This window comes from Sciurus carolinensis, chromosome 6, assembly GCF_902686445.1.
Source record: "Sciurus carolinensis chromosome 6, mSciCar1.2, whole genome shotgun sequence".
NCBI lineage: Eukaryota > Metazoa > Chordata > Mammalia > Rodentia > Sciuridae > Sciurus > Sciurus carolinensis.
The window spans coordinates 124,945,008-124,959,714 of record NC_062218.1 but is presented as its reverse complement, the minus strand read 5'-3'; the positions used below and the strand labels follow the sequence as shown (position 1 = coordinate 124,959,714).

The window sequence follows — 14,707 nt, the reverse complement described above, 5'->3', positions numbered from 1 at the left end:
GCAGGGCTCTTAATTGAGGAAGAGGAAACTTTCCATCAAAATCAGCTTCCTTCTCATCTAAAACATGCAGAATGTAGGGACCTACTTTTGTCCCAGTTTTTCCTGGAAGTTTCCATAATGCTTTTGTGTAGCAACTCCCCATTGTTCAAACCTGTCAAGCTCAGAGATGCTTTCAGTCCTGTCTTCTCACTATCCTCTCTCTGTCCCTTTCAACTCTGAGACAAGGAGACCTACCATTAGGAACACATCTTAGGGACAGGCAGAGTGGTTTTGTTTGTTTTGATTCTGGCACACATCGTTTTGTGGCTTTTCTGTTGAAAAATAGCAGTTAAACATGATATACTTCATTCCTGCATTTGAAAACCTATTAGGGGGTTAGAAAAGGGATATTTCAAAGTAAATTCACATATTTCAAAGTTTTTAAAAGGAGCTGTAGGGATGTGATTTTTCAGATGAGGAGTCATTTTCTTTTAAGCCTGTCAGCTACTGAGAAGTGCATAAGTGAATGTAAAACCTGCCATATGAAGGTTGAGGGCATCGCCCACCCAGGTCTGAGAACAAGCTTCCCTTCAGCCATTCTCCACTGTCCCAGGAGAAAGAATCAATTATTTAAAAGACATCAGAGAAGATAAGCAGCAAATTACCTTTTTAAAAGTTTACAGACTTTAGAAGCCATTTGAGATTTGCTATTTGTAGATGGAAATCCAACCAAATGCAAATGCTATGTTCAGTTGCTGTGTTTTAACCCAGGTGTTTTGCCTGGTTTTCTAGCTGCCTGGCCAGTATGAGATCTAGGCTCCCTCTCTGTGCCTCCAATTGGTAACATCAGGGAGAGAGCATCCATCAGGGGTGCTCACCAATCTTCTAGGCTTCTACAGCCACTCAAAGAACTGGAATTTCTGCTTCTTATCAGGGGAGAGCTGTCCCCACCCAGGGACTGCTGTCCAGTTTCTTCCCATCTCTTGCTCTGAACAACAAGGTCCTCAAACCTCAATGACTCATGCTGCACCCATCCCTTACCTTTGACGAGGACAAGCCATTAGATAGAACAGCTGTCAAGAAGGCAGCTCCCACGCTGAAGAAGGTGTTTCCATAGCACTAAGATGAAACCAAGAATTTACTCAGAGTCCTTTTAACTTTATTGTGCAGAGTGGTGCTGTTACTTTTATGCACTGCTGTGGTGCTCGGCATGTTTCCATTGTTTTTCTGTTGGTATGAGGAAGTGTTCTATGCACAGTCTAATGGATATTCAGAGGAAGTGCATTATGAACCAGAGTCACTCCTAAAAGGAGTTTTACTGGAAAGAAATCAGTCATCTTCCTAAAATGGGTTTTAACACTAAAACATCACTCAAAAATAAAACTTTTCAATACTGTTAGTCATCAAACCTGGTGCTTTCCTTGCAAAAGTAAAAATATATATAAAGCTGGTCTCATAGGTTTAGTGTAATTTTAACATTCTTCTTGTAAATCAAGGGAATGAGAGGACTTTAGTAATCATTGTTTCTAACTTTCTCGTGTTCTAGAATCCAAAGTCCTGAAGAGGATATCTAGTTACCGAAACCTGACATGGTTTAGTGCAGACTCCAGAATTTGGGATCCGTTTTTCCAGCTCAGGTCCTATTTCCAGTCCCCCACATTGCCTTTCTTAGGTTTCCTTCCACCACCTCACACCCCACTAGCCTGTGGCTTCTCTGTGAAATATCCTTTGTCCATCATTCAAAAGAATGAAACAACTGGTAGGATAATAATTAGCAATAAACCCAAGTGGAAGCTCTAGGTCACCAGAACCTACAGTGTGAGCAAGGATGAGGACAAAGTCTGTCCTGATCAGACCATTATTAGCTTCTAGGATTTTTGGAAGATTTTAATCAAGAAAGCAAGTGAACGGATACCACTGTTCATCAGCCACAGTTACTGTAATGTTTTCATCCCTTACATTCGTGCCATCCACTTGAAATGCAGTATACTTAAATTTCAAACACAATCAGGACAGCACAGGGTCTTTGTCAATTCACTGAAGTGTGCTAACAAGCGTACAAACAGCTCCGTCACTCTGGAAGGCTATGAACTCCAAGTCTACTCAGACATTTCAGCAGTGGAAACGTTCCCTTACCAAAGCACACAGCCAGAAATACCAACTGAGCTTGCAAAGGGCAAGATTAACCTTGGCCTTCTGGCATTGCCCTTCTCTCTAGGGAAATGAAGAACATGAAAAGAACAATTACAATACAGGGTGGAAAATCAGTACCTCTGGATTTAAAAAAAAAAAAAAAGTAGTTGAATAAAAAAGTTTCCTGATGGAGCAGGACAGAATTTAGTACAGAAAAAGATCAGTAGTATCTCCTTCATATTTAAGTATTATTCCCTAACCCAGGGAATACTAGTTATTAAATAGAGTTACAGCATACAATGATCCTCAGCAGGAAGAATATGACCTTCAGCAAAGTTGCAAAGGATTCTTCTCTGGAATTTATCAATTGCTTCTTTGTTGTTTGTTTTCTAAACAGGTGAAAAACGCAGCTGCCAATGTACTCAGGGAAACATGGCTAATTTACAAAAATACAAAGCTAGTAAAAAAGATAGATCATGCAAAAGTAAGAAAACATCAACGAAAATTCTTGCAAGCTATTCATCAGTAAGTACCACTTTTCATTTTCATCCTTTTTTTTTTTTAAAATCTTTGGCTTGATTCTTGCACTTAGTTGTTCTTTTTTCATGAGGGAGGATAAAAGAAAACATTGTCAAGTTTCTTCCCAAAAGACATCATCTGACATTTTAATAATTCCATCACTGAAATCCTGGGAAAAAAAGTTTTAGTTCCTTTTATGATTAAAAATCATTTATTAGTAGAATCATCACTTATTAAAATGTCTTCTCAGTTTCTCTCTTTAGAATCTATAGTTTCTGTTAAAATGTTTCATTTTATATAGTTCATATAATTTGCTCTAGGATGTTTGTTTCTACTGCAATAATTATATATCTGGATTTTCAACATATTGTCAAAGCTTTTCATATCACTATAGTGTAGATAATTGTCTTTTAATATTTACTTAATGAAGTCTGAATCAGAAATTTGGGGGTTATTTATATGTAACATGTTCATTATAGACCTTAGAGTTCCTATAGTTTCTATGGTCCTGTATCATTATTCTGACTTTATTCAGGATACCATTATTCACTTTAAGTCCTTCATGCCATTTCACTACTATATCATATAGCTGTGATAGACTTTGAAAGCAAAACTCTGTACCTCGTAAGATTCGATGATAATTTGGAACCCCAGGGTGTCTCTCCTCCAGGCTGACAGCATCTTTACTGTAAGTATGACTCAGTGGGTCCCACTCGGATGCCCTGCAGACTTGCTGTTGACATAATGCCATTTCTGCATGGGGAAGTACAAGCAGGGTCACACTTGTGGCTCAGAAAAGTGACTTCCTCATGAAACCTACCAGGGTAATCATGGAAAGGATAGTAAAAACTAGGTCTTTTAGCTTTATGTACCATGAGAGACAGATGAGAAAGCTCTGAAGCTGGTGTGAATATTTTACATATTTACATATTCATACATAACATTCTCTGGGGAATCACTAAGCTTTCATCTCCCACCTTTTCACCTGTCCATCCAACTGCCCTGCTTAAATAGTGATCGTTAAAAAAAAATAGAGATTATGCCTATGTTTTGCACGTGTGTACTTCTGTGAAGTTTCTGCCTTCCTTAATGAACATAAAACCAAAGTACTCATCTGAGATTTGAAGTAGAGGGAACGGCACATATGGTAGCGTAGCTGGTTCTCATTACTATTCACAGCTACTCACTCATGCTTCTTCCCTTATTGCCACCAACACACTTTCTAAAAGGGGATGATATTTCTCCTTCAGCTCTGTGACTTGACTAGACACACACAACTAAGCTTTTCTTCTAAAATAAGGAAAAGAGAGGGCTAGAATTTTAAGATAATACTCTCTTAAAGTCAGGGGGAAACACAGAGAAGAGCATTACATTAGATCTGGCTCACAAAAGGGCTCCCCACAGTTCAGTTACTAACCTAGGACCAGCACCTAGTCGTGCAGGCCTAGACATCTTGACTCCTTGAAGTCTAGACCTAAGAGATGGAGAACCCAAGGGATGCTGAGCTCCCTCCTGTTTCCTGAGGACAGACCTTTTCCCCAAGGGCCTCACGAGGCACAATTGTCAGTCATGTCTGCCTAAAGCCATGCAACACAGTAACCCCAGCAATCACACAAGGGCCGCCTATGGAATAACATGGAGATTTCTTTGTCCTACTTAAAATTTTGATATTAACCTATTTTATTTGAGTACATTAAAAAAGAAAGCTTATCTCTGTTTGTGTGAGAAGATATGTGTGTCCAACGATGTGAGATGACGCAGGAGCGAGCTTGTGTGGTTGATCTGTGTGTTAAGTGAACATATATCCCCTCTCCTCTAGGATTATGTATTCCATTCTGTTGTGTGACCTATTAAATGTGATCTGACTTTGATGCTTTTGATATTTTCAAGTAACAAATCCACAAAAACTGCTGCAACAGTTTTTGTAATATAGCTCTATGGTCATGTATAATGGTGGGCATTTACTATATATTGTCATAGACTTTGAATTTTGAGAACATTCATACTCAAAAACTTGGTAGAAGGTAGAGATATTGACAGTAAAATTCTTTTTCAACTTAGTGTAAATTTGAAAATTTTTTATATTAAGATATTTTTAAAAGTTCTTCAGGGAAGCTAATTTTAGGAAGTAGCACATCTACCCTATCTTAAGGGTGCCGTGGAGGAGCTTATTGGAGCCCTTTAGCAAGATACTCTGGGTAGAGTGCTAGAGGAAGCCCTGTGATTCTGCTTCTGCAGGCATTTCTCATTCCATCTATTCGAGAGCTAAGGTTCAGTCAGTTCAAATATGTTCTGAATTGTACAAATGGCTTGGTGGTTATTTGGCTTCCTTTGACATGGAGGACACTTATGCTTTGGGAAAAAGTACATTTCATGGGTTGGGTTTGGCTACCGTATTCTAATCATAAATAATCACCTTTCTTTTAATTTCATATTAGAAGTTGGGGAGTGAAGTCACAAAGGAAAGCACACAGGGCTCGATTCCTCAGGGCGTGGACTTCACTGCCCACTGTCCAGATCCAGTGAGACCTGCAGCCTCATCAGTCAGCACTGGGTGAAATCAGATCTTACTAGTTGAAGAAAAAAATTAAATTCATTTGATGGAGCTCTTCTGGCCTCTCCTAGTTTCTGAGTTGCCCTGAGAGCATTTTCAGAAGCTCCTCCCCCTTCTGCTTGTTCCCCTCTAGCTCAACTCTTTGTCTTTTCCAAACTTTATGGCCTCTTTACCCCAGCATATGACTACTCTTACCTCTGATGGATGTCAAACTCTCCCAGATCCTCCCCTCGTTTTAGTAACTCTTCGGTATCTTTTTGATTTTTCACTTACTGCTATGAAATGTTCTCTTTGTCTTTTAACCTTTTTTTCTGGTAGCAGCTTTAAATTTTTCATTCTTCTGCCTTGACTATGGACCCATCGGTCGCCTTGGACTTGTCTTAGAGCCAAGAAATCCAGTGTACATGATTCACCTAACATAGGGACTCCTGAATAGCCCTGATTTGGAAAAGATGTACTCTTTCCTGGGGGGAAAAAATCACATTATAATGTCATTGTCCTTTTAACCATATTATATTAGGCAAAAATATTTTCTATCATTTATTTGAACAATGACTAGCAAGAGGCCAAGTTGATCTTATGCATGTTCTTCCTTCAGAACTCTGGTTCAAGAGGAAGTCAAGCACTTTCAGGTGGGGGAACGATGGTAGCAGTGAAGAAGGATGGTGATATAATTGAATAGCATTCCTCTTTGGCCAATATGCCCAAATCCTACAGACTCATAACAGGATCTTCCAGCTAATGAATCGAGCCCCCTGTGCACAACTAAACACCTCATTGTATTATTTTGTTCCAGAATATTTCACAGTTTCTTTTCTTTTGTTTTGTCTTTTTATTTCAACAAAATGAAAATAGAGCTCGGAAGTAAGTTGTGTGAGCCGCTCCTTTCAACATTTGCAGAATTTTCTACTGGCTGCATGCACCCAGCGGATCCTTTATTTGTGAATTTTAGTAGTCTGATTGCTGCTATGGAAATGTGATCCAAAATCATGATATTTTCCTGTGATAAGTGAAGTTCACAAGGAAGAAATCAACATGTTTCTTATTCTTCTTTTTTTGTGGGGAAAAAATATAATACATATCTGCATGTTACCTTTTATTCTGGCAGCTGCAGCTTAAGCAGGCCTTTTTCCAACTGCTCTCCTACATTACAGGCAGCATAAAAAGCAGACAAGATAATTTAAGTTCAGAAAGCTAAAGGAATTCCAATCAAATAGGGCTACTCTATTTCAGCTTTCCAGATTAGTAAAAAATAAAACGGGCAAAATTCTACTGTCAGACATAATTTAGTAATCCAAGAGAAGTAAATTAGGCTACACTGATTTAAGATGAAGTACCCACTTCAGCTAAGGAACCACCACCCACCTCATTTGCCGAGTTCAAGACTTCCTCTCCACTGGCAGATTGCTGGAAGCATCTGGTCCAAAGCCCCAGACTCCAGTCTGCTTATACTATTACTTAAAAGAAAATTTGATATAAATTCTATCATAGGGCTGGATGTACCTCTGTGGTAGAGAACTTACCTGGCATACATGAGGCCCTGGGTTCAATCTTCAACATTACACATGAAATCTCTATCATTACACACACACACACATAGCAGAGAGATATCAATTAACAGTTGAAATTCTAGTATTGGATTCTAGCCATGGGCTAGAAAGCTCTGAGCAGGTATTAGGAGATTAGGATGGGGTAGGAACAGCCTCAGACATTTGTCTTGCCATGATCAAGACTTGCAAGAGAATTTAAGGGAATAACTGTCTCTCCCCCTGTTTTAGTGTTGTTTAAATGTCTTAATGGTCACTTAAAGTCATCTACAATAACTCTGTTGGTATAAACCCAGCACTATAGGAACACAACACACTTCATTTCATACATAAAGAAACCAGAGTTCAAATTACAGCCAGTGAGAACAGAGCCCCATCTGACATTCTCTGCTACTTTCTCCAGCTTCTCTGTAATGACCCACAGTTGTTTAAAAGTGGTTTTCTTTTTCTGCTTCTTTTAAAAGGTATGCATCAAGAATTGTAACAAACCTTTCTCAATAAATTGGATTTAAGTGCATGTTTGTAAATTTCTCTTAGATTAGAATTTATTCCATCTCTATAACGCACAAAGAAAAGCCAGTGAACTTTGTTCCAAGTATTCTAATAAATACAGTCTCAATGGCAAGTCATAAATTTAAACTGTTTTAGATTGTTAAAAATCGTGTTGGAGGTAGGTGTCAGTCAAACTTGCTGGCAGAGGAACCACATCTTCACTGCAGAGCAGATTTGCTGACATATTGAGTATTCAGCCTTCAGAGCAAAATCACTGAGCATTATGAACACGTGCTACAAAAATCTCCCTGGCAGTAAAATCTTGCCCTGTGAGTTTTTATTCCTTCTATGTAATTAGTTACGCCTTAAATTGAAAAATAACAAAATACCTCCTTGAGCACTAAAACTCTACTTTGTAAAATGATTCATCATCAAGCAAAATAAGGCCAATGTGGATCCAGATAACCCTCCCCCCACCATTTTCATGAAGTAGCATAGTAGGACCCATTTCTCCTTTGGAGCAAGGCTTTGAAATGTTGGCAGAAAGAACAATAAACCTCTTTTCCTCTTAGAAAAGAATATTAATTCCATAGTAAGCACTGAATAAGCATTTGTTAGAATAATACCATAAATAAATTAAAGAACAATCATTTCTCATTCAGAAAGATAGTTTTTAAACAGTGACCTTTTGACCTGATACATACAAAGATGTTGAAAGTACTTTACAGAGAGTCTATCCATCAGATACTTTTTTCTGACTTTTATCTATAATAAAAATTGAGAGGTTCTCCCTTCAAATTCAGTGGCAGTTTAAGATAAACATCAAGTGAAATACAATGAAGAATAAGAGAATTATGTGTTTTGAGTTATCTTGCTGCTGGTTGAATAAAAGCTTTGTTTTTGTTAATAAGAATCTCACTTATCACTGTGTTTTCATCAGGTTCAAATACCTAACCCAATTCATTTCAGACTAAACAGGGTTAATACCTGTATCTAGTCACGTAGGCATAGGAAGGTGCTCATTGCTCCAACATTGATGAAATTCCAGTTGCTTTGCATATTTCTTCCTATGTCTATTTGTCACGATACTGGGGCTTTAAGGAATGTTTTGGCTTTTTCTCATATGGTTAAATCCTTATGAGCCTTTCTGAATTCAACTTACCTGGTAATAGTTGTCCTGAGGACATCTCATCTCTTGCTCTCTCCTTTCTTTTTTGCGGTGTTGGGGAAGCATGCTTCTCATTGTACCAGATACATAACCAGTATGGACTTTACCCCCAAATACAAGGCATTATTCATGCAGTTATTTGCTCTTGTCAATTTTGTGCATGCTCTTTGGAAGCCATAAGATAGCTAAAGAAAGAAGAGAACTTTTCTGATTTCAGATTCTGTCTTTTAGATTAAGAAGTGTAAAAATGGAGCAGAGGAAGCTGAATGACCAAGCAAACACCTTGGTGGATCTGGCAAAAGTAAGTGCTTGACCCTCCCAGTCATATTCGCTAACCATTATGCAGTCATGAGTCATGCTTTGGGAGGATCCTATAACAAGTTTAATTAATACAACAAACCACCCAAAATTGAAGGTTCAACATAAAAGCACTTTTCCAAAACGCTTATTTAATATGCTCTTTTCCCATATACATTATTCAACCCCCATTCTAAATTGTTTGCTACTTGCAGTAAATTAAAGACCATATAGAAACATGAGTGAAAATTAATACCTCTGTAATTCTTAAAACTCTTCTCTGTGAGAGCAAAACTTCAACTTGGATGTGACTATGAGGTTCAGGACTAAATAGGACTCAACAATAAAATTTTATACTTTTTAAACTCAGGAGAATATAAAATTGAAATTAAAAAAAACAAATTGCTTCTTACAAAAAACGTTGTCTTCAAGAAAAAAAAAGGTGGGGGTACATTTTTTATGGTTCTATGTTATATCAATCATACTTTTTAGTTTTTTTAGATGTTGATAGACCTTATTTTATTTATTTATATGTGGTGCTGTGAATCGAACCCAGTGCCTCACACATACTAAGCAAGCACTCTACCACTGAGCCACAACCCAGCCCTCATGCTTTTTTTGAAGTATGTTAATAGTTCTCTGGTCTTTGTGTCCCATTTTAAAGATTTATCTGATTTTGTATTGTTCCTCCCCAAGTAAAATCCATTCTCAAAAAAATGAATATCAACAATCAAAACAGTGTAGCCTCTTGAGCTAATTCTAAAAGAGGTAATAGAATAGCATATGCATGTTCAGCCTTTTACCACAAATGCTTTGAAATATGCAGCTCTCAATTAGATCTATATGCTCTGTTTTGTTTGACAAATCAGCTATGTTCTTTACTATAGCCTTCGGTATAATCTACAAAAATTATTGGCCTAGTGTCATTAAATAATGCATCTAAATCACATTCATTTTCATATTTGTCAGTAGCACCTACTATGTAAGTATGTTGAACATAAGTGAGGTATTTAACTCACCTGAGGAGAGCAAATTTGCAATTAAGCTGGGCGGCACAGATTGGGAGGTAGAAAGACAGCATGGATTAAAATTGCCCTCACTTGGGGTGGGCTCTTGCATCACTCGTAGCTTAAATGATAAAGAAAACTGGGTATTTTTTAATCAATAAATAAAACAGATCCCTTGGAAATGTGATGTAGATAAGTAATTTTACTTCAAGAGTACATCTATGAGGCAGGATGCTGTCTCTTTGTAATTATTTCTTCAGTGCTATTCTTATTATGATCATAGGACTGTACATGCCATAGGGTTCAGAATTCTTTGAACAAATGATGTTGTTCACATGTCGTATGTAGTGAAAATAAAGCTAAGGCACTCTGTCTCCCTGGCTGAACTAAATGAGGTGCTGTGTTCTGAATAGCTCCCCCATTTAATCAGTTCATTTATCATCTTTAAGAGGTTGTTAAGCAGAATAACAAGATATATTGTAAGGCAAAGTGAAGCAAAAGGAAGTCAAGATTGAGACACAGGGTTACCAGACAAGTTTAACCGTCCTGTCCTTCCTTCTGAGGTGGTCAACCTTTGAGTCCCATCTCTTGGCTACTTCAGAAAATTTAAGTAGGAATCAGACTTATGAATACTTAGTTCTAATTAAGCCATACCACCAGGTGAACTGGTAACTTCAGTATTTCCCTGAAATTTTATTTTCTTTGAGACCTTATTATGTATTCTACATTTTTCTGTAAAAAATCTATTTGACTCAATGAAGAGTGGTCTATGATTTGGACCAAAAGACAACAAAATGTATTTAGGAATGTATTGCTTTAATCTCCTAAATCACTTCTTCAAATCAATCCTAAATTTCATCCATATTCCACCCTTGATCTTTTTATATTCCAAAGCATCTGTACTTTATTATTCCTTAAATCTGGTTGTTTTTTGAAAATTTGGCCTTGCCTTATTATTACATGTTGCAAAATGCATTTGATGTGTTGACTTTTGTGACAACCCTTAAAACACACACATAAATTTGAAACATTTTCATCTGTCTTCACACCACCTAAAATCACAGGCTGTAGCTGCACTATATTTTCTGAAACTGAACCAAATCGATGTCTAATCAACTTAATCAATTTCAATGTTAATCAGTGTTTTCAATGTTAAAAATGTTAATCTCTAAATTCTGGCATTGAGCAACACACTGAATTCTTTGCAAGGTAACTATTCAGTTAGGTGACAACCCTGTTACACCAGATGTCACCACCAAGAGACCAACCCTAAAGCTCCAGGACTTGATGGATGGCTTCCAGGGCAAGTCTAAAACCCTCTTAGTTCTGTTTCTAAATTCCTTTCAATCCTGTTTTCCAGACCCAGAATATCATGTATGACATGATTTCTGACTTAAATGAAAGGAGTGAGGACTTCGAGAAGAGGATCGTTACCCTGGAAACCAAATTAGAGACTTTGATTGGCAGCATCCACGCCCTCCCTGGGCTCCTCAGCCAGACCATCAGACAGCAGCAGAGAGACTTCATTGAGGCTCAGATGGAGAACTACGACAAGCACGTCGCCTACAACGCTGAGCGGTCCCGGTCCTCGTCCAGGAGGCGGAGGTCCTCCTCTACAGCGCCACCAACTTCATCAGAGAGTAGCTAGAAGAGAATAAGTTAACCACAAAATAAGACTTTTTGCCATCATATGGTCAATATTTTAGCTTTTATTGTAAAGCCCCTATGGTTCTAATCAGCGTTATCCGGGTTCTGTTGTCAGAATCCTGGGAACCTGAACACTAAGTTTTAGGCCAAAATGAGTGAAAACTCTTCTTTTTTTTTTTCTTTCAGATGCACAGGGAATGCACCTATTATTGCTATATAGATTGTTCCTCCTGTAATTTCACTAACTTTTTATTCATGCACTTCAAACAAACTTTACTACTACATTATATGATATATAATAAAAAAGTTAATTTCTGCACATACTTGTTTGGTCACTTGACATTTCTGAAGCTTCACTTCTCAGATTCTTTACAAGGTGAAATGATTAGCTCTGATGCATGCTGACAATTTTTATTTCCAAAAGTTGGGCATTTTGGGGGGGGACTTTTAATTCTTCCATATCCTATTCATGAAGATTTTCCATATTAGAATCATGGTCATTTGACCCAACCCAACTTATTACTATTGAGTTTATGGTGTCTCACTTTTAATTCAGTTGGCATCCAAATGATATGGAAAGTCAGGTCATTTTATCAGAACATATTCAGAGAGCATAGATGCTTTCAATAATTATTTTATTCCTAGTTTATCACCAAATGTATATGAAGATGTATCAGTACACCACTATCTGGAACTCATGTTACAGAATTATAGGTCTAAATTAATGATTTCATATCTTGCCATGTATTCATTTATTAAGAAAGAGCCAGGATGCCCTCCATGTACCTGGAGGTACATGTGCTCTTCATATTTACATATTTGCATACATCAGCATCATAAACATATATGAGCATAACACATTCTAGCATATGGTTCCTTCTTGGTCTGTACTTACATATTGGTATACGTAAATGGCATATGGTAAATTTCACAAGTTTTTTATACTTGGATTGTTATGGTTGGTTGGTTGGTTGGTGTGAAAGGGAACTGGAGCATTATTGCTGCAAACCCAAACTTTTGCAAATTTATTGCAAGAATTCAGTAAGTTTGAAAGAACCATGTTGAGGTGAGAACCATGTGGAAATCCCGAGCATCATAGCGTTTCCCAGAGTTACAGAAAGATCTGTGGTGCTAAGGTTAATTCATTTGGGCAGCTCTTAAAGAAACCAGCTTGCATTGCTATAACCCTTAAAAAGTACTACTCCTCCATGTTCAGAAAAACCTGTTTAAGCAGCTTGTGTCCTCTTCTCTATTTTATAACTTATCTTTTGTTGTCGATCTTAAAACAGTGCAAACTGCTAGCATTATCAAGTATTTTCTTCTTTAGCACAAACGAGTGATATATTTAATCCACTTTGCTCAGTTCAATGGAGATAATAACTTTCCCAATTATTCCTCATAATTGATGTACAAATCAAACAAACAGATCAAGGATATAAACTGTAATTGCTTTTGATTGCATGAGAAGTGCTTACCATTTACTAGCTATCCGGAGTGGCTGAAACTCATGCTCTTTCACACACTTGGTGTTGGATAAGGACAAGACCTGGAAAGTCCCTTAATAAGTAAAAGAAGAACAATCAGGACACTACCTGTAAATTCATGTTGCTGAGTTAAATGAACATCCAAGTTCTGCTTCATCAGAATTTCTACTTCATTATCCAGTGAAAATTTCCTTTTATATATTTTGGGTCACATATAAGACTACATCTAGTATTTGGTGCAAACATTGGATGTAAAGAGGGGAGAAATTTTTGAAAAGATGAATAATTTGTTTTTATTAGTGTTGCAGTTAATTCTTCTATATTCTCTGTCTGTTGTGACTAAAAAGCAAATTATACATAGGTAAGCTTAATTATCATCTTACTGATCAATTAGCACTACCACCCCAGAACACTAAGAATAATGTGTTCCTCTTCTTTTTGAGCAAGAGCAAATAGAAATTTTTAATTTAGATTTCTCCATCTTGCATTTATTCTCTTCCTCTTAATTGTAGCTCATTTAGAATAAGGGATTCTTTTCTCCTTCTCAATTTATCTTACTCTTTATGTTCCTCTCTGCAAAGAATGAAGACTTGTAAATATACCTTCTGTTTCTGTTTTTAAAGTGCCAAATAATATAATTTGGAAGAGGAGGAAGAAGAGTCCTTCACATAGACATTCTGGTCAGCAATTTGCTGAATAAACTCACTTGAGTGTTATCAAGTCTCCTGAGTAGCTTTGAACATTAGGCAGAATCCTCTGTGGGCTACTTAGATGACTGCTCACTTGTAGTGATATATGCCTTTCTCTTATTTGCACTTTGTTTTTCAGACTACCTAATAATAATTGAGTTGTGTTTATCTCTTCTCAGCCTGCCACACCCTGACCTGTTCTGTATAGCCAGCCCAAACCAATTTGCTTTCAGGAACCATTTTAAATTACAATGGTACCACCTTCCTCAATAACTTTCTTCATTTCCCTATTTATGCAGTGTCTCTCTAGTAAGAAGACACCAGGCTCTTAAAGAAGATAAACCAGATTTAACAGGTGTTAAATTTCAGGAACTTCTTGTGTTTTCTTCCCTAATTTCTATAACTTTCCAAGAGGCTCTCCACCCAAATATCTGTGATAACCAAATCATTCTATTTGTAAGTAGAGTATGGGAATTGAGAGAAAAAGCTATTGACTAAGGTTAATATGAAGCTTTAAGAGATGGGTTAAAATTCTATACTTCTTCCATTTTTTAACTTTAACCAGTCTTGAGAAACAGCATGGCAAAATGAAAAAAGGGTTTTAGAACTCTTGGGGTTTAGAACTTCACTCTGCCACCCATCAGCTCTATGCCCTTGAACATTAATCCTTCTGAGCCTTTCCCCCCTCATCTGTAAAGAGCATAAAAAGACACAGATACAACAGGGCTCTGCAAAGCCTAGTATCTGTCTTATCAAATGATGGTATTTATTTTTCATTACAGTTTCCAGTGTCAGGCAACATACATAAACACTTCCACTATCTGCTTATCTTCACATCCAGCAGTATAAATTCACCCCCCTCACCTGGCTAGTTAATTCTTGAAACAAGTACTGGACTCTGGATTAGCTCATTTCTTGGTGCTACTAGTGCTTTTTGTTTAATGTGACCTAGAATATCAATTAGGAATGCATGCTTTGGCTTTGTGGTTGTGACTGACTGTCTTCTACTTCCTTACCTCTCCACAAAATCTGTTCAAACATGACTCAGGGGCTGGGGAGATAGCTCAGTCGGTAGAGTGCTTGCCTTGCAAGCACAAGGCCCTGGGTTCAATCCCCAGCACCACAAAAAAAAAAAAAAAAAAAAAAAAAACATGACTCAGAAATGTGGAGGATGGGAATGCTGGGATAAGT

General features: G+C 37.3%; 1 protein-coding gene across 4 annotated transcripts in view; it reads left to right on the top strand.

The window, feature by feature from the left end:
* Window positions 1-11,662, top strand: part of Kcnn2 (potassium calcium-activated channel subfamily N member 2) — a 444,782-nt gene extending 433,120 nt beyond the window's left edge. For 3 of the 4 annotated variants that reach the window (XM_047556190.1, XM_047556192.1, XM_047556191.1), the window contains 4 exons: window positions 2,510-2,637; window positions 6,041-6,049; window positions 8,624-8,693; window positions 11,057-11,662. In XM_047556190.1, the coding sequence (XP_047412146.1) occupies window positions 2,510-2,637; window positions 6,041-6,049; window positions 8,624-8,693; window positions 11,057-11,344 (495 nt within the window). In that variant the 3' untranslated portion in view covers window positions 11,345-11,662. The remainder of the gene's footprint in view (window positions 1-2,509; window positions 2,638-6,040; window positions 6,050-8,623; window positions 8,694-11,056) is intronic. The other variant, XM_047556193.1, reaches the window with a different exon arrangement.
* Window positions 11,663-14,707: the final 3,045 nt, after the last annotated feature.